Source organism: Hydra viridissima, unplaced genomic scaffold (genome assembly GCF_058129835.1).
Source record: "Hydra viridissima isolate aposymbiotic clone 2 unplaced genomic scaffold, HvirCarnegie_v1 scaffold_2, whole genome shotgun sequence".
Classification (NCBI taxonomy): Eukaryota; Metazoa; Cnidaria; class Hydrozoa; order Anthoathecata; family Hydridae; genus Hydra; species Hydra viridissima.
The window spans coordinates 7265527-7286284 of NW_028324301.1; the positions used below are offsets into that span (position 1 = coordinate 7265527).

Here is a 20758-nt window from a genome sequence, read left to right on the forward strand (position 1 = left end):
AATCTGGTTTCAGCAGTTCGTCCAGCGCCTAACTCAGATGAGATATCAAATCCTATTATCAAGAAACTTGATGCAAACCATCAATAGCCATCTTGATGAGTTCACTGCTGATCTTAGCGACCTAAGCAACGAGCATGGTAAGCGGTTTCATTAAGCTTTGAAAGTGATGGAGAATAGTTATCAAGACCGATGGGATACATGCATGATAGTAGACTACTGTTGAAATATTTAACGAGAGTGTATGGACATGAAGACGCTCTCTCAAGCGGAAATTTGTTCCATGAATATATTATATGTTTATATCTTTATAGAATACAGGATAAATGTCATTTTATCCTGCATTTCATTGTGGATAAATTTTATTGCTATTGGTAACAGAGATAGGAAGTAATTATTTAAACAAGTTGTTAGTTAGTTAACTAGTGAGAAATTTAATTTTAAAATGTCGTAGTTAATGCTCAAAAAAAAACCCTTTTGTTTTTGTTTTGCATTTAGGTGACTTTTAATGCTTTAAAATGTAAAGATTTTTAAGATCCCTCATGTTATTAGCATAAAAAAAGGTTTTCAATAATATTTTAAAATATATTTTGCATAAGTTTAAAAAAGTCATTTTAGAATTTTTGAACAATTTTTCGAATATTCAAGAAAAAAAAGGAAGAAAGGTTATGTGCAGGATGCAAAAGTTGTAGCCAGTGGCGGACTGTCCATTAGGCCAACTAGGCTGCAGCCTAAGCGCCCTTGATTTTAGGGGGCCCGTGCACGGGCTCCTTGGCCCCGTGACAAATCCGTGCGTCTATCATCTATAACCTGTCAGTCATATTCAGGATCATGGAAACATTATCTTGTTTCTAAGTAAATAAAGTTTGATATACAGTATTACACCGATCTTTTGTGAAGTCGCTAAAATGTCATATCATCATAAGTCAATAGCTCTAAGACGTCGTGAAAGAAAACGTGCAATAGAAGCACACACAGAAGTAATGTCAAAAACTGTTAAGCTCACGGAGATGTTTGGAAAGCAAAAGCTCAGTAACAGTTACAGAACAAATGCCTCTTGATGATTCTTCTTCTCAAAGTGCTGTGCCCGAGGCAACATCTCATTCTCAAGATGTTTGAAATGTAGAAAATGATGATGACAACAAAACAGGGAGTAAGTTTGGCAATGAAAATAATGGGCCAAAGTTTGTTACTTTCAGCACAGTTACTTTCAACGTAGAAAAATGCTTTTTGTGGTGATGAGTTCAATGACTGGTTAAATGACTTAGCCGTTATCTGTGCGTATGAAAAGTCTTTAGCCCACATAGCTGCTGTTCAGAGCACCAGAAACCTTTAAGTGGCTGCAGCTCGTATCGATCAAAACATTGTCAAATAATTCAATGCGGAACGCCAATACTTCAGATCGGTGCTCGAACGTGTTGTTGAAGTAATCAAGTTTTTGGGCCATTCAGTATCTATGATAGCACACCAAATGCATGCAAGATTGATTGATTAACTTGCATTGTTAGATATCTACCTGAAGACAGTTGCGTACTCGTTGAGCGTTTCCTCAAGTTTCTTGACATGAGTGGACATACTGCGAGTGAGATCTCAACAAGCCTTTTGGCATTTTTAGAAAAAGTGGGTATCCACTTTACAACAGTCGTGGTCAATCATATGATAATACTAGTAATATGTCTGGAACTTACCATGGTGTTAAGCAATAATAAAGGCATGGATTTCATATGCTGAATACATCCCGTGCTTTGCGTCCTCATTGAACTTAGCAGGAAATGAAGCAGCAAACTGCTAATCACAAGCATCATTGTTCTTTGACATTATTGAGAAACTTTACTCGTTTATGAGTGCTTCAACGCATCGCTGGTCTGTGCTTAAGAATAACCTGGACTCAACACCCGTTTTGAAGAGTCTTAGTGAAACCAGATGGTCAGCTAGAGCAGAGGCAGCAAAGGCTTTGTAGTTGGTTACCATGAAATAAAAAATGCTTTGGAGAATATTAGAGACGTTGTCTGTGAAAGAGTAGACAAAAGACGCGAAGCAGACGGTTTAGTTAAGAAGCTGAATCAGCTTGATTTTAAAATTTTGGCTGAACTCTGGTCGACCATTATGGATCGCGTCAAGGATAAGTCTACAAGCCACAGATTTGGACCTTAACACAGCTGTCAGTTTGATGCAATCACTAACTGACTACATAGGCAGTTCAAGAGAAGAGTTTGAGTTGTTTGAACGTAAAGGTCAGGAGCTTACTGGCAATAATGCATACAACGAGTTAAGTGCACATAAGCGTGTTAGAAGTACTCAAACCACTTTTCATGAAGGCAACAAAGAGGAAGTTAGCTTGTTACCAAGAGAAGATTTTAGAATAAGCAGAAGCGTCTAATTGGGTATTCAGGTGTTCGAGATAAGTTCTCCTTCCTACGCAATTTAGTTGATCTCCCTGACTCCTGTCTGCGTGAAGCCTCAACAACATATTACTATTTTTTCTGTCAGATTGGTAACTTTTACACTAGGGGCCCATAATATATCATTAGCCTAGGGGCCCCAGATTTCTCAGTCCGCCACTGGTTGTAGCACGTAAGTAAAATTCAATTGGAAACCAATTAGAGAGACATCAAGATTCAATAACCATTTGAAAGCAAGATTTATATTGTGTTTATTATCTTTAAAATGTGTTCTACTGAAATAATGTAAATTTATTTTATATGACTGATATTTTAGGCTATTGCTGAAAAAAACTGCAATTTGTGCATTAAATAAAAAAGAACTAGTAAATTATACTATGAACATTATTAAAATAACTATGATTATATAAATTTGATAGTACATTGTCTAAAATCTGATTGTGCGTCCTTCATCTGATCATCTGAAGACAATTTTGAGATAATCGTTTGTTTTTTTTTTGGATGCTGCGCTAATAATCCCCTTGAATACGCCAGCAACCCATCAGTAAATCTTGTTTATTTAAAAAAAAAAATAAACAAAAAATGTTTTTCTAATTGGTTGTTCGCTCAGACGCTTTTCATTAAATTGTAATTTGACGTTCCTTTGACAAAAATCGTAGTACATGTAATTCTTTCAAAAAGGTAAAGAAATCAAGTCATTATTAAGAACGAAACCAACATAAAAATTTTAAAATTTTTATATTTCTCGAGTTTAAACATTGGTAAAAACATGTAAAAATTATTATAACTTCCTTTTAAAGACTTTCCATAAATGTTTTTGCATTTCTTTTTGCATAGAAAAACGTAGGAATAAACAGAAGACCTATTAATGGTACTTATCAACAAATTTAAAGAACTCTAAAAATCTGTTACGTTGAGTTTTTATTTAAATATTTGTCATTTCCCTTGTTAACATAAGAAGTTCATTTTGGATTTTTTTTTTTTAACAATTATTTAACTTAAGTTTACTATTTTTATTTCGCATTAAAACCTAGCAGTACTTTACTTGTATTTATCATCAAGGCTTCGGTCTTCGGAGTCTTTAACAGTTTATACTGTAAACTGTAATCCCTGTTTAGAAATCACTTTGATTCTACTTTCTCTCGTTCTCTTTGATTCTACTTTCTCTCGTTCTCTTTGATAAACTTCCTCTCGTTCTTTTTGAAAACTGAATCTTTATTTACCGAAGTCAAACTTAAGACAAGTTTATTGTTCAGAGAGTTTTGCCTCGCAAATTTAAAAAAGTCAGCCTATAGTCTCCTTTGACTTTCTTTTAACTGTAAGTATTATGTAGATTTTTGGTAAAGTGAGACAAAATATAAAGGCAAAACCATAGCCGTTAGTAGTGATCAATAACACTAATGGCTGATACAACTCACTTACTTGATTAATTGTCAGGCCATAGGCTATAGTTATAATGCAATGTGACATTCCAAAAAAGTATAATTTTCTTAGTTCAAAAAAATTGTATTTTGAACTCCTTTCTGAGAAAGTTAGAATTGTTGCTGTTAAAAGAAGCAAGGCTGGATATAACTTGATCAACATATAGTAAACTGAACTATCGGTAGCACATCTTTCAAAGAATTCCCAGTCAAAATAAACTATGTGAACAAATCTTTTTTTGCTTTTCAGCCAAACTGATAATAGACAAATCTCTACTGTAAATAAAAAAATCAGAAATGATGGAAGCGGTTTTTTAAACTTTTTTGAAACAACTTTGGTAAAGAATTGACGAACTGATAAATTCATTGAAAGAATCAGCAATCCATTTGATGTCAGCATTAAGTTAAGGTAAAAATCCTGAATTAGACAGACAGTCTTTGACGGCTTTCTCAATTCTAAAAACGTGTAGTAGAAAGACAAAACTGGTAAAAAACAGGAAGTCACAAAGTGAAACACCACATTATCTTGCTTAAAAAAAATCGACTTTCTTTTCAATACTAAAAACATAGTCGATGTACCAAGAGATAAAAGAATCCCAATACTGCTCAGAATGATACTGACGAACCCGATCGGATGAGAATACGAAATAAAGCGTATTGGAATCTTTACACATTTTATATTATCTTTGGTGTAATAGTCATTTGGGCAAAGGGAACAGTTTTCAGCGTTTGATGAATTGCTTACTTGATCATTGGGGCATCTTTTACAGACCCAGCAACACTTTTGTTTCGCTATCATCATTTCCCCAGGTTGGCAATCTGCGTTACAAGAGGAAACAGGTAATTTATACTGCAACCAAGACGGCCATTTTAACTTTGCTAAACTAATGTTGAGCAACGCTTTTTGAGTGTCCCAATTTCCTACATGCACATACTTCGCTACTGATCCGTTCAAATGAATCTGCTCAATCGTATATTGAGAAAACTTTGGATTATGATCCGAACCAAATTCAAAAAATTGACCAGAAGTTGTATTAAAACTGACGTTCTTTAATGCTGTCGAAAATTCTCCTGGCAAAATATTCGTTGTGCAATGGGTTCTATTGCATGCCGCGTTACGAAGACTTTGACCTATGGCTAAAACAGCGTTTATTAAATAGTTCACTTGATTTAGATTTTGCTTATATAAAGCAGCCACAATATTATCAATTGATACTTGACAATTATTTTTTTCGATAAGAGAATACCCAAGCAAAAATTTTCCGTCTCGAGTTTTATTGTGCACCCTGCAATTAAACTCTTGATTAATCCATTCTTTCAACCAAATATCGCAGTTATATTCATAATGGACAGTTTTGTTAATAAACGATTTAAACTCTGGTATAACATCACCATACTTGAGTGAGATTGACAATAATGACTCTAATTGGTTTATTGGAACATCAGCTGTGAGAATTTCTGGATTCCACGCTTCACTCGTAAACCATACTCGTTTCACATTCAACTTATGTGCTTCTTGTAACACGTATTCTCCCATCCCTTTCGCGTAATTAAACATAATAACAACTTTAGCTTTGTCAAAATCTTTTAACTTCATTACAACATTACGTGCAAATTGTTGCATTTGTAGTTGAGAGGTTAACAGAGGGATATAAACATCTTGTATTACACATAGACCTTCTTCACTCGTCTGTTTCTTTAATGTATTCAAAGCTATTTTACCGTAGTCATCATCAGAACCAATGGCGAAAATATATTTCCATTTAAATCTTTTTAAAACTGCTGTAATCATTTCTATCTGAACATTGTCGGGCTGTATAGTGCGAAAAAATGTTTTAAACCGATTTCTATCGGATAATAAAGGTGAGGACGCCCCGTCACTAATTTGGGGTATGTTGTGAAGACTAAGCAAGCTCGCTAAACTTATCGTTGTAAAAGAATAATACTCACCTACAACTGCTATAACAGTATTTTTCTGTTGAACACTCGTGTTAACTTTATTGTTAGAACAGAAGCTTTGACGATAGTTTTTTACAATTTCTATCCCATGACTCATAGTTTTTGGTAAACTGAAACAAGCATCGTTAAAGAGGTAACCAAGCGTTATATTGGGTAAAATATAGTCTTTAATGATATTGTTAATGGCATACTTAACTGCAAATACTCGAATTAATCCATCAAAAGATACTTGGCTACAGTCATCTGATTTTGTAATAGAGAAGATGCAAGGAATAATATAATCACCGCTTTTTGATGATTTAATATCAAATAAATTACTTTTGTTGCTTATCGAGGATGATTCTGTGCATATTTGAGAACTAATTGTAACAAGACTATTTATAAAGATAAAAAGACGATAGTTTAAAGTCATACTTAACTCCCTGTCGAATTTCAACTAAGTTGTGTCCTTCTGATAAAACGCAAAAAAGTATATAAAACGAGATAATTACGGCTGGTTTTCATATAATCCTTTTAATTCGATTGACATAAATTTCACATATGATGAAATGTTAATTAGCAAAGCAACTTTTTTGATTGTAACTTTACTTTGAATACGAATTCCCAGTAACATAAAAATCAAGACCCAACATTATTTGGAGTTTCTTTAGCATTTTTTCAACCAAATGAAGTTGAGAAACCAGGCGTATTTTTTGACAAACCTTTATCTTTAAATTTATGTTTGTTTTTCAAATTTAACTTAGAAAAAATAAATCAAGATACCGCTTAATCTTTGTGTAAACAAAAGTGACGGTTTTTTTCTCAACAAATCAATCATTTTTAGTTAAATGTACTTACCCTCTGGTTTAAGTAAAGTAGTTAAATGAGGTCAATCTTTCATATGTTGTCAAATAACCACGGGATTAACAAAATTTGCTCTGCAAGTTGTAACGCATCTTTAAAGAGCTCTGAAACTTTAATATGGCTAAAAGTAACTACAGACTGTGAAATAGAACTTTGTCTTCTTTAGGAATTTGTTGACCAACTGTTCAAGAACTTACTTCAGTGTTGGGAAAAATCAAGAGGCTTGGCTAAATACTAATATTCACATGCAACCATTTCAAAAATGAAAAATTTTGCCGGAAGCGAGTTCGCTAAACTGTTAAAGAATGTTGATATCTTCCAAACGCAGCAGAAATCTTTCTGGAAATGGAACGGGCTTTGAGGAATATTTTACGGCCAACTTAGATTAGAAACCCTACTACGATAGCGAAATGTTATAAACACGAAAGGGTTGCAGTATGCAACACAACGGACGGCGAAATATTTTTTAAAACGTTTGCGACTGCTGCAAATAGGATTAAAGCTTTTATTACAACAACTTTGGAGCCAACTTGTTTAAAGAACTCTTGAGCTGGTTAATCATACATCATATTCAAATGGGTACCAATTGGAAAAAAACTTCGAAAATTCTGGTGTTGTTGAAAGCTGTATAGAGATCGAAAAATATTTTAGAAAGTTTTTTTTAACTTGCATAGTTGTTGAGTTGTTTCGTAATCTGTTTCATAGAACAACCAATGATATTGAGCTTACTATCGAATTTTGTTTTCACGATTGTAAGTGGCACTGTAGCATTTGGAGTTTTAATTTTGAATTTATAATTTTCAACTAACTTATAGTTTTACTAAATTATTAGTTTTACCCTCAAAATTTGCAAATGGCAAGTCAATGGTGATTAAAAATTGAAACAAAATACCATTTGTAAAAGCATTGAGAACGTGGGTCTAAGATTACAAGGCAGAATCGAAAAGATAGGATATGGAGAAGAAACATCTTTGATCGTCAGTTACGAAGAAATTTAAGACTCAGGTTTCTGCAGGAAAGGTAATGCTAACCTTTTTTTGGGACCAAAAAGGTTTAATAATTGAAAATTGCTTTCGGAATTTCATACCTTTGGACCGCTTAAAGATGGATAACCACTCTTATTTTCAAATTTAGTCTAAAATATGCAAGACTCAGGATCAATTTTTCGAATTATTTCAAAATGTTCTTTCTCTATTCATTGACGACAGTATTGTGACGACTATTCATTGTGACGACTATTCATTGTGACGACTATTCATTGTGACAGTACATGTGGAAACGTATTGATATGATCTTTGACACTTTGTTTTGATCAACAAACATTTTGCTGCGTTTGCCCAATTTAAAAAGGGCTGGGTTTCCAGTAGATTCATTTTTGTTTTCATGATGATAAGAAACTGTTCTTCTGCTTATATTAAGAGTCAGGTAAAATGTCTTTGTACACCTGAATTTACAAATCATCAATGAAAAAGCTATAATAAAATGAATTTCCTTTCTCAAATTTTCATTGATGGTTTAACGGTATTTCTTCTGGAGTTGCTCCGTGGTTTAACTGTAGAAATGTTTCTCTTCCCCATTATCCAATGACCAAAAGCCATCAAATGTGTTCATTCTTCATAACTGATATTTTGAGAGCAAGTAAGTATACAAGAATTTAAACAATCATTTTTTGTGGTTACAGACTTTGATGAAATACTGCTCCTTTATCATTTTTACATGGTTGATGTTTATTGTGTGGCTATAGTCAGGGCCTTCAAGAGCGCCAACGTGATCCTGGCCCATGGTCGAACGGAGAGAGTTTTTTATAATCTTAAATTTACTGAACGATCGTTCACACTCAGCAACTGACACAGGAATAGTGTTGAAAATCCGGAGCATGATCCAAATGTACGGAAAAAGGCGTTCAAGCTTCTCAAAGATTTGGTTGAGTAGTTGCGTTGGATTTTCTCGCTTGAAAATCTTTTTGTGGGCAGTGTTAAAGCGGCGAACTTCATCAATGAGATCCTATTCGTTCATAACTCTCGAGTAAAACCGTGAAAGCTCGCGAGCTTTGGTTTCTTGAATACAAATATCATCATTATCAAACCAGATGAATGAAAATATATCTACGATAAAGAGCCCCTAATCCGTTTAAAACCTTCTAGCAGCTGTCCAATCAAAAGTAGCTCGTTATCGATTGTAATGGCTTTAGATTGAAGAAGACGACTAACGTTGTTAACAGCAGTAAGGTCTTTGTACCAAATTATAATCAGCAATAAAAAATCAAAAGATGGTAACCATTTTTCTAAGGTTCTCGCTTGGCTGAGCTGCTCACTGGTCAGATCTGGTTTTCCATGGCATCTTTAAGAGCTGCCATCACTTCTCTCGGCTTGTTTATTTGATGGCGTCGATACAAGAGCTCCATCTTGTCATAGAAAGTCTATGCAGTGAAATTCCTGCCGTTTCAGTGAGGATCTTCCATTGGGCAGGACTTGCACTAAAAAATACGTATAAAGATTCGATATTTATAAAGAGTATTTTGATCTAAATGGCCGATTTAACTGAGTGCACACCAACCAAATTCATACTGTGAGCACTACAGGGAACGTACAATGCCTCCGAATGATTTTACCTAATTAAGGCTTGAGTTCCCTTGAATGTACCTGACATATTGGATCCATTATCTTACCCATGGCTGTGATTTCGAATATCCAAACGTAGCCTGGCAATCACATCAATGATAACCTTAGCTATATCGACTCTTTTCTTTTCTTGAAAGCTTCAACACACAAGAATCGTTCTTTTATCTGCTCAGTGTGAGGTATTTCGGGGGTACCGTCAACTATGATGGTGAAGTAAATAGCACCGTGGATTTCTTCAACAGCTGCACTTCAGATGACACCACCATATTCTCTGATGAACTCATTTTGAGACAATGGAGAGAGGTAATGGGCATTCATTCTGGAGCCCTCTTGTTGATGGCGGCTTACATCGTCCGAGTGAGATCCAATGATGAGATTGTGGCGACCAATAAAACTTCATAAAGACAAGAAAGTTTCCATTTCCTTTCTCATTCAAGTTGTTTCACTTGCAAACATGATCGTATGTAGTAATTATGACTAATTAATTACAATAACTATATAAATAATTAAATTGATATTGAGAAAACTTAGCAATTAGTTACCTAAAAAAAAAAAAATTCCTAAGAAAAGAATGACATCCTAAGAAAAGAGTGACATCCAAAATTGCACAAAGAATTATCATCTATTTAGCTGACTTACGTCCGCAATAGACCATTACATCAATTTCCAAAGGACACTCGATTGTAAATAAACAATTGCTTATTTTTGTTTTTTTCCTAGCCGCAAAAATAATATATCCAAAAAAAAAGTATAAAACTTTAAAAATCCTTTTTAAATTATCAACCTACTTATTTAACCAACTACTTATTTAATCACCATTAACACTTATCCTAACCGTAAACCATAAGCCTCACAATAGCGAGTTTCACTAAAGTATCGAATTGAAATCTCAACACTTCAACATGTCCACCAACGATTAGGACGAAACATTGTCCATTCCGCCTACTTTAGACCCAATAGACCTTACTTGATAATTGGCCGGGTCCTGGCTTAGACAAGGCTGCTTATCTGCCTAAAAGATGCGACACTATGATTCACATGGCATGATTATAGAAAGCATTAATGATGCAATGTTTAATTTATTATCAAATATTTCAGAATGTTGGTTAAAGAATAAACATCAATTATTTTATCATTTTATTATTTTATAAACAAGCGTTTAATGTATAGTAGGTCACTCCACTAACAGCTCATCACAATAAAATTCAAATTAAATCATAAAAGTTTCTTTTCAATTATCATATAGTGTAACTGGGGTAAAAATAACTGAGAGAAGAGTAACTGAGGGAAGAGTAAACGGTTTGGTTTCAAACTCATTTTTTTTTTTTTTTTAAACAAAAAATATACATAAAAAATAAACAATATACATTTGATACAAGATAAACAATACATTTTTTTACACTATATAAATATATGTAAAAATTGAGAAAAAATGTTTTGAAAACATAAAAAAAAAAAAAAAATGAGTTTGAAAAAGTTGAGTTTTATTTTTTTTTCCTTTATAATTGGGGAAAAGTAAACAAGTTAAATTTTGAGAACAAATACTTTATTATAATTTATTATAATTTTTAATTCATCCGCGCTCATAATAGGCACTAAAAACAAGTTGTAGGCCTACTAAATGTAGCTAAAAATAGTAGGTACTACGCGCCATTTGCACCACAGTTAACCTGGTACTCAGGGCCGGTTTAAGGAATTTTTTTTGTATATGCGAGATCAAGGTTTGGCGCCCCTTATTATAAAAAAAGTGTAGTCATTTAAAACGCTAAAAAGTATTTTTAGGGTTTAATATTTTTTTAAGTTTTTAAATAATAAGATGAGTATATTTGTATGTGATTGTTTCTTAAAAATTAAATGAACAATCAAATATATTTTAGTAGAGTAGGTTATATAAATAAACCAATAAATTTTCATGACAGTTGTAATAAAAAAATCACAATACAATTGTAAGCATATCATTAACTTTTCATAAAATGTGTTTTCGGTAAATTGCGCATACTTATTAAAACCCTAACAGTATATTTTTTAGGTAGATTAATAATACAAAGTGACATAAAATAATAAACATCGTAAAATAACTTTTATAGACAATGTAAATAGCAAATCTAAGATTGTATTGAATAATAATTTTAAAAAGTTGTAAAGCTTTTAACAAACACAGTGCTTTTAGAAACTTTTAGAAACAAACTTTTCTTGCCTTAACTTTAGCAAAGTCTTTTAGAAATGAATCGGTTTCAATTGTACTTCATTCCCATTGATGTCACTCTTGCCATCAGCTGTCAAAATGGATTGCAGGTTTTTGCACTTTTCTTTAATTGCATAATATTTCATATATATAATTGCATAATATTTCATATATAATAGTTGCATGTTTCAAATTTGTCTATTTTTTTCAAGTTATAGAGGAATTCGAAATGTTTGCTGTGATTTTCCATCAGTTCAAATCTTTCTGATAATGAATTAATTGCAGTGTCTAAACCTACAAAAAAGAAATTTACTTTGAAAGACTCTTTTGCCGACTTCACAGGTTCATCTTTGCTTCCATAGGAAAATTGCCTTTTGATCTTTCTTGGCCTAACCACTACTTCATCAGAGAAATTTGGATCGATGTCCAGTTTTTCGGCTAGTTTCTTTGCATCTGTAATAACGTTATTCAGTCCATTTTCTGATCTCAAGTTCTCCAAAAAATACTTAACACTTTCAATTAGTTTCAAAGCGCTCTGCAAATCAGCAGTTTTCATTTGAAGTCTTTTGCTTACTAAATTAGCTAAATTTAGTAAGCAAAACACTTCAGATGAAAACTGAATTATTATTTTTAACTTTTACTTTTTTAAATCCAAATTAAAACTTAAAAAAAAAACGCTAGCTACGCCAGCGCGGCGCCCCATGCGACCGCATAATTCGCATAGCCCTTGCACTGGCCTTGCTGGTACTGTGTATTATATAAAAGTATCATTTGATCGTTGGTCCCTTAATAACTTAGTATAAATTGTGTTTATCAGAGTTATCTGTCCAATATGTCCAAGACAAATTTTCTCCCGACATAAAATATGTTCGAAATATTTTTCTGCCATTTTACTTTGACATAATTTTGTCTGAGACATTTTCTGCCGACATAAAATATGTCCGAAAGTGGACAGAAAAACGTTTCGGACATATTTTATGTCGGCAGAAAATGTCTCAGACATAAAATTATGTCAACGTAAGTTGGCAGAAAAATATTTCGGACATGTTTTATGTCGATATAAAGTATGTCTGAAAATTAAGGGTCTGCGTATCGAAACATATCGTATTATGATACGATACGATAAGGTATCGGAATGTGCATATCGTAAGTTTTTTTATATTACGATAATATCGTACCCAAAAAGTTTGCACGATAAAGTTTCGATATTTATCGATTCATTACGATATTTATCGGTCAATTACCTAAATATCGTAACTCATATCGTAACTCAAACGATAACGATACTTATCGATTCATTTCGATATTATTTTTTCCGACTAAAAAAATAATTTTTTTAAAAACCTAAATACTGTCATAAAATTGCTGACAAGTGCACTATTTAATGTAAAAAAAAGAAATAAACAAAACTTTATTTGTAATTTTGATTTTTTAATTTATTCAAGACTTAAGTTGAAGCAAAAAACAGCTAAAAACAAAAAATAATTTTTTACTTGATAAATTGTTGACGTGACATGTTTAACACGTTAAGGTTTGTGCCTGTGACTTAATATAAGAAAAAGATTAAAATTTAATCTCAAAGTCAAGGTTTATTGAAATCACTAAATCACTATATGGCAAATTTTATAAACTTTAAGCAGTAAAATAAACCAATGACGCCACTAAGGCAATGAACCAATTTAAGTTAGTCATCCATTTCAACTGCTGATGTAAGAGTTGAAGTAGGAAGTCCCTGACTTGAAGCAGCTGAATTCTGAGAGTTATTGGTAGAAGCCTCTTCAAACAATTCCTCTTTTTCATCCCGACTGGTTAGAAGCCATCTTTTGATCTGGACCTTAGGGTAGTTTTGCTGAATGTACAACAATTTTTCAACTTGTTCAGGCTGCAATTTTGTTCTTTTATAAGAGACAATTCCACCACCGGCACTAAAAGCTCTTTCTGAAGATGCTGAGGAAGCAGGTACACATAGCCATTTTTTAGCAGCTTGAGCAAGGAGAGGAAATTTGTATTTATTTGCTCTCCAAAATTCCAGCACGTCCACACCAACAACCCCTGGAAGTTTTTGAAATATTTCCCATTCAGTGACAATGTCCGACTTTGGAGGTGGAGCCGGACCAGAATAGGAAGTCATAAGTGCAGGAGCTTCTTCCATTCCAACATTATAGAAAGGATCATCTTCCGAAACATGACCTTGGACTTCAGCATGTAACCGTTCATTAAATAATGTTGTTGCAGCAATCCATTCCTGATAAGCATTGGATTGAGTAATCAGTGCCTCATAGGCTTCATCAAATCCACCCAGTTTTTTCAGAGCTCTTCCCTTGTACAAGGGATTAAGCAAGTTGGCAACGGAGTAAAAAAGGTTTTGACAACCAATGTCCGGAAAACGAACATCCAAGTTTTCCACCAGCTTTTGGTGAAACATTTGTGCTGTTGGTGATCCCGCATCAGCCTTGATGAAATCCAGGCATTTGTGCCTCAGTGTGTAAAAATGTTTGAGATAACGAGGTGAATGCTTACTTCTTTGTCTGCAGAGAAACATTCTGAAATCTCAGCAACTCTCCTCAGAATAGGCAAAATTTCGTCATAAAGATTGAATTCATCTTCTGAAGGAATGACTGGAGCTAGTTTGGTGTCATCTTTTCCAGGATTGTCTCTAATGGAGCTGAGGATACGACGCATTTTTACAATGCTTTCCAACATCATAAAAGTTGAATTCCAGCGTGTTTTCACAGGAGTGATCATTTTCACAAATTTCAACTTATCCTTGCTAACAACATCACTGTCATCAAGCAACAGCTTTAGCTAAAAATTAAAATAGAATTATAAGAAACATAACATAAAAGTTGATTAGTACTATTTACTATAATAAAAAACTGATATTAACTATGTTATGTTTTTACTTTTTAAATGTTAACATTTTATCAGTTGAAAAATTTTGTCACACAAAGTGTACTAAGAAGTTTATATTGCGCTTGTATTGTATTAAACTATAAACTAAATTACTATAAAAGCGAAAAAAGATGTTAAACTAGTTACCTCTTTTTTAATTCTTTGCTCAGACAAAGATGACTTGTGGCATCTTGAACTTAATTCAGTTGCTCTTTGGATTGCTTCGTGAAGATCCAAACTGTCAAAACCTTTTGTTTCTTTGACAGTTGCTTCAACTGCCAAATTCAAAAGATGATCAGCACACAAAAGAGATGCATCTATAAAATTGCACTTGTTAATTGCCGCCTTCATATTAGCGGCTGAATCATGGACACACACAACGGACGAAACTCCATTATTTCCGGCCAACTCTGAGACATTCCTGAAAAGCAAAGTAAAATTAGTTGTTTGCTTTTTGATGTTTTAAAATATAAACAAATACTTTTGTTGTTATTTTAGATATAAATAAAAGTATTAATTTGTGACATTAACTTTAAACTAAATGGCGGATTTTGCTTATCTAAATAATTCAAACGATTAACTTAATTTACAGAAATTTTAACCTAATAAAAATTAAATACTAAAACATACTTATCCAGACGAAGAGCAATGGCTTCAGCCGTATGTCGTCCGGAAAACGGAGAAACTCCAATCACAAACATCCTTAATCGGAAGCCTTCACTCACATAGTGCAATGTACTGGCTTGGTATGCATCATTGTTTCTACTTTGCCAGAGGTCAGTTGAGATTGCAAATCCAGCGGTCTTTGGCAATTCCTCCTTTAGAATGTCATCCACACAGATTTTCACATTTTTGTACAACAACGGCAACCTAAAGTTAAAATAAAAAATTATTGGTATTTCTCGTTACATATCAATTTGGTTACCAACTATGATAACCCAAAAAAAAATTGGTGTGGATTGGTCTTAAAAAAGTAGCTTTTTAAAAAATTTAGTTCTCTTGGAACTCCCATTGAATTGACTCCCCACAATAAAATTTTATTTAAAACAATTAAAATTTTTCGTACTTGAACCGGGAGTATGTTGTTGCAGCCTTCACATTCATTTTTGGGTTGCAGTAGTGAACAAAATCTTTAAAAGCTTCATGCTCAACCAAAGAGAATGGCAAATTTAAACGGGCCAAAAACTTGACAATTTCAATGTCTCCTCTGAGCTGCTCGTTGTCTTGTGGCTTGTATTTGACCCAATGCTTTAGATTTTGGACCTTTTCTGCTGATGGTCCGGAAAGTCTTCCTCGTTTAACTCTACTGCTCAACATTAATGGTGTCTTATCATCTCGGACCTGCTCATAAGCCTCGTCTTCATTGTAGGTCTAAAAAAAATATGAAACCCATTAAAATACCTAATATTGAAACATTCATCAGAATTTATCAAAAGTTATTGATATTTATCGTTAAATCTTGTTAAATCTTGGTATTGTAATAGTTATAATAACTAACACATATGAAAATAAAAGTTAATATTTAAATTAAAAAAGTAAAAACGTTTGTAAACTTTATTGCACCTGTTTTAACTCATCATTTAAAGCAACATGGCGATTTTCCTCCAGGGCTGCAAACTGAACAGGATGCTTCCTTGTCAAATGTGATCTCATGCCAGATGTGTTCCTGTCCGCCAACTTGCAAATTGCAAAACAATACTTGCATTTTGCAGTAACAAGTCGCTCTTCATCTGGTGTAGTACTGACCTCTTCATCAAAGTGATCCCAAATTTCGCTCCTTGACCTTGGCATTCTTCAAAATGTTGTTCAATTACAAATTTAATACTAATTCAAACTAAAATTTTAATATCTTTCCTTATAAAAAAAATTTATTTTAAGAGCCTAATTATGTACATCTAAGTAATTTAAAGAGTATCCCAAAAACCTTTTCCCAGAGAGTTTTTAAAAACGTTTTTATTACAATTAGCTAGTTAATTTCGGTTCAGTAGAACCGTAATTAAAACCGTAACCAAAACCGAAACCGAAGTTTGAGTGAAGCCGAAATCGAAACAATCTGAAACATGAAAGCCAAATCAATATCAAAATAACATGAAATAACTATTTTACTTAACAGTGTCTCATAACTCATTACAAAAACTTATATATTATTCAAATGCATCTATCTATTGATCGATATTGTAGTTTTCTCGCAACACATCGATGAGATGACAACAATATTCTCTTCAAACAAAAACCTATCTTTACAAATTTAGTCCTTCTTTTATACCAGACAATATCCCTCAAAAACGTCATAAAAACCAACAAGATTACGGAATTAATAATTTTGATAGTTGTTACAAACAACTATTAAAATTATTAACATAACGTTCTAACAAATTTCGCAACGGAACAACTTATCTCTATGTATATCTCTATAGAACAATCCAACTGTTTATTTTTTTAAATAAAAACATACCGTTGTGTGACCTAACAAAGTCCTATGCTTTAAGAAAGTCCTAAATTAAAAATTGACAAATTTTGAAGATTTTTGTTATTATTATCAAATATATATATATATATATATATATATATATATATATATATATATATATATATATATATATATATATATATATATATATATATATATATATGGGCAATTCCATTTTTAACTTACGTTACACGCGCAACAACTTTATCAAATATTTGCATATTTAAACTTTAAATTAAATTTTTAGCTGATTTTTATGAAAGCTGTCAGTCTAAAGAATAAAACAAGCTAAAAAGTTTTGAGTCTGGCTAAAAGAGGGCGAATTTATTACCGAAAATGCCACTTAACTTACGTTACGCAGAAAACAAGGTAAAAAAAGTGTTGCAACTTTTAGGTCGAATATTTGCGAACCATTAATCCGGATCGTGTTAGAAATTTTTACAAGATGTTGAGAATTCAATACTAATTACAATGATAAAAAAAAAATTATCAGAGGTGACCGGCAAAGAAAGATATACTTGTTTTCTTGATACTAGGTTTTTAACTTACGTTACATCACTTACGTTACCTTGCGATTATTTTCGTGGAATTTTTATATCTATTATTTCGTGATAGATTTTTTAGAGTTATGTAACAAAAGAACGGCAGTTGTATTAAAACTCATTCATTCAAAGTAATTAACAAAAGTAATTTTCAATAACTGGTGACTCTCTACTGACAGATTTTTTTGTAGATATTAATGAAGTTTTTAAATTGTTAACACTTTTTTTCCGAAGCGCAAGAGCAACTTAAAAAATTACATTTGGTATGACAACTTTATTAATTTTTATTGAGTTATTCAAATAAGAAAATGTTACAGTTATTCGAAAATTTTACTTACGCTTATAATTTTTATGTGCCCGCTTAATTTTTTAAAATGCTGCTAACTATTTACTCTCCCCTGCTGAATAAACGGGAGGGGGTGGGGTCTTAATAAACAGGAGGGTCGGAAACTTTTCTAAAATCTAATAAACTTTAATAATAACGTTTAATAAAACGGGAAGGTCAAAGTTTTAAAAAGCTTAAAATATTTTTATTGGTTGGTTGTTCATATTTTCATCTAATATTGAGAGAAACTTTTTCTCAAAGTAAAAAAATAAGAAAATATTTTATATTGCTTCAAAATTATTAAACGGGGGGGTGGGGGGGGTGGGGGGGGGTCCTAATAAGCTCCGAGGATTCGGAAAAAAATTAAGGAATTAATAAACGTCCCCTCTTGTTTATTCGGCTGGCGAGAGAACATTAAAATCTTTTAAAAAGATTTTGACGCTAAAACTGCTCGAACAACTTTGAAAACACCAAAATGGATGGAATCAAAATATTTAATTTCATTTAGTTTCAATAACGTGAAAAAATGTTTGCTTGCTGTTGGTTGTTTTGTGTTATTATTATTATTATTTTTTTTTTTTTGGGGGGGGGGGGGTGTGTGTGTGTGCTGAAATATGCGACATACTTTTAATGAGAGAGGGGTGCATGTATATCTGATCGTTTGTGACAGGAGGCAAGGGTTAAAATTGACAAATATTGGGTGACATACTTTAAGGACGCCCCCTTAATTCCATTTACAAACCATTTGTTTTAGGAAAACAAAATTATAAAGTGAATAAGAATATAATTTAAAATGAAAATGGTTACATCTTTTTATTTGTTTTAAATACTAAATACGTCACGGTGAAGTTTTTTCCGCTATGATCTGGCTCTTACCGACATAAAAGTAGTGGGATTTAGAGATATCTTTCACTTTTTTGGCTTGCTGGATAATTTGAGATAGTTTGAGTGCACAATTGCGCGCTGACTTTTCTTCCTCTGACAAATATAGAACTTTAACATTTATGTCTTAAATAGCATTCACAAAATCATTAGCTGATTGGATTTCAATTTTTCCAGACTTTACTCTGTTGGTTGCCAAACGCTTTACAGTAGCCCCAACGCCATCGACAACTCCTTTGCCGTGCATTGCTGCAAAAAAATGCCAAAATATTATTCTGTTAAATTTCTTTTCAAAGTGCATTATTGCGCTCATCACGACTTTATTTTTAAACTGCGATGTAGCATTACCGCTAAAAATGTGAATTTCTTGGGTATTAAATGAAATAAACTCCAATAACTTATCCAAATTTGCAATTAAGGAGGTCTTTGTGTGATCCAGAGAGTCAGATGCAATGGTGAAAGTTTTAAGATTTTTTTGCCAAATAGCTGCAGTTAAAAGAGAAATTTGATTTTGGCCATAGTGTGCTGCTTGAGGCTCATTCTGACTAAAACACTTAAAATTTTCTGCATAGTCAACCTGAATAGTAGCAACATTCAATGATGGATTCATGGATTTAGTAATGCTTATTTTAAAACATTTAGATTGGTTACCCTTGATATTGGCATGAGTTGTGAATTTTTCTCTCATACTCATAATGTGAGCAATCAATTCTTTACCACTTCCAAACTTTTTAACTTTTTCGATTACAGCGTAACGCTTTTCATTTGGTTTCTGCCATTGGTACCAACTTGTTTCAAAGTTAAGGGGTTCAATGGTGGCCAGGAATTGCTGGAAAAACTTTAGATCTTTGCATTTGTTGCATTTGTTGTAGAAACAATCGTTTAATGAGTCCTTACAAACAAAATTTTGAGACATATCTTTCCCAATTTTAATGTTAGACAACAGTAAACGATCAACTTTCACCAAGGAATCCAAAGCAAATCGCATATTTTCGTGGTAAGTACAAACGCATACATTATGAGGCAAATTTGCGATAGATCGAACGTTTACTGGTCGTAGTTCACAAAACCTGCTTAATCCGATCTTGATATCTAAGTGATCATGTTTAAAAAGTTGGTACGCTTCTTTCATGGTTAAAAGAAGGTGACGAACTTGGATCTTAATCTTCTTTCCATTTTCAATTACTGATACAAAGTCCCTAACATTTGGAAACAGTCGACTAATGTCATCTTCGCAGTAGAACCTTTTTACTTTTATTTCTACTTCAGTTAAAGCTGGATTATTCACGCTATTTAATGGAAGAGTAGTTTCTTTGTTGAATGATCCATTCAGCAATGTGGCTAGGACTTCGTAACGTTGTGCGGGATCTTTGGGCAATGATTTCTGGACTTTCTTGAGCAATTTCCCTTTTGTTTGAACACTCATAATGGTAGAAAAATTAACTGTTTTTGCAGAATTTCTTTTTGATTCGATACTTTCGGACTCTTTCCTTTATTTTTTCTCTTTCTTTCATTTTTTTTTCCGGATCTTGTTTTATTCGTTGACGATGAGCTTTTTGGTGATCAGCATTCATATATTTTTTCCGTTCGGAATCACGCTGGCGATAAGCAGCTTGATAAGTTTTAACTCTCTGTTTAGAACTTTTAGCCATTTTAAAATGCAAAGCAAATTTTGCTAAGTTTTGCTTGAATAACTTTTAATTAATCAAAACTTATTGGCATATAAAGAATAAAAAAAAAAAACCTTTAAGGAATTGCGATGTAAAATAGTTTTCGTCTTTATAAACAACCGTAACTTTAAAAATTTTTTGTTTTTTTCAAACCCCTTGGGAGTTGCGATTAAAATCGTTTTTTTTATGTTAAAAAACTTTACGAAAAAAGCGCTAAAACTTTTGGAAATAAATGTAGTTTTAACTTACGTTACACAAATTCAAAATGAAAATGTGCCTTAACTAAGCATCGTTATTCAAAAATCTTAATGTATAAATATAAGATTTAATATTCTTTCACATATAATATTACAAAATTTAAGTTTTCAAATTAAATTTTCGAAAAAACAGAACATGATCATGTTTTTGTTAACTTACGTTACATGAAAATTGCAAAAGTTATTTTATTATTTTTTTGAAATATATTTATCTTTTAAAGAAAAAAATCTGACCAACAAGAAATTGAACATCTTAGCTCCATTATCACTTTAAAATATTTCGGAATATACA

The 20758-nt window shown here is 32.6% G+C and overlaps 1 protein-coding gene and 1 pseudogene across 2 annotated transcripts; both read right to left on the reverse strand.

Moving 5' to 3' along the window:
* Positions 1 to 2884: 2884 nt before the first annotated feature.
* LOC145188159 (metabotropic glutamate receptor 3-like) lies at positions 2885 to 7053 on the reverse strand. The gene has a single exon (XM_080064733.2). The coding sequence runs from the start codon at positions 6189 to 6191 to the stop codon at positions 3684 to 3686; it is 2508 nt and encodes an 835-aa protein (XP_079920859.2). The 5' UTR covers positions 6192 to 7053; the 3' UTR covers positions 2885 to 3683.
* A 5944-nt stretch (positions 7054 to 12997) lies between these two features.
* LOC149891728 (E3 SUMO-protein ligase ZBED1-like) lies at positions 12998 to 16252 on the reverse strand (annotated as a pseudogene). Its single transcript, XR_016449543.1, has 5 exons — positions 15884 to 16252; positions 15387 to 15691; positions 14951 to 15190; positions 14468 to 14741; positions 12998 to 14233 (listed from the first exon to the last, which is right to left on the reverse strand). The product of XR_016449543.1 is annotated as an E3 SUMO-protein ligase ZBED1-like (transcript).
* Between the last annotated feature and the right edge of the window lie 4506 nt (positions 16253 to 20758).

What these genes read in the sequence shown, in the direction of transcription:
- LOC145188159 (XM_080064733.2), bottom strand. Translation starts at nt 6,191, where the DNA reads ATGACTTTAAACTATCGTCTTTTTATCTTTATAAATAGTCTTGTTACA.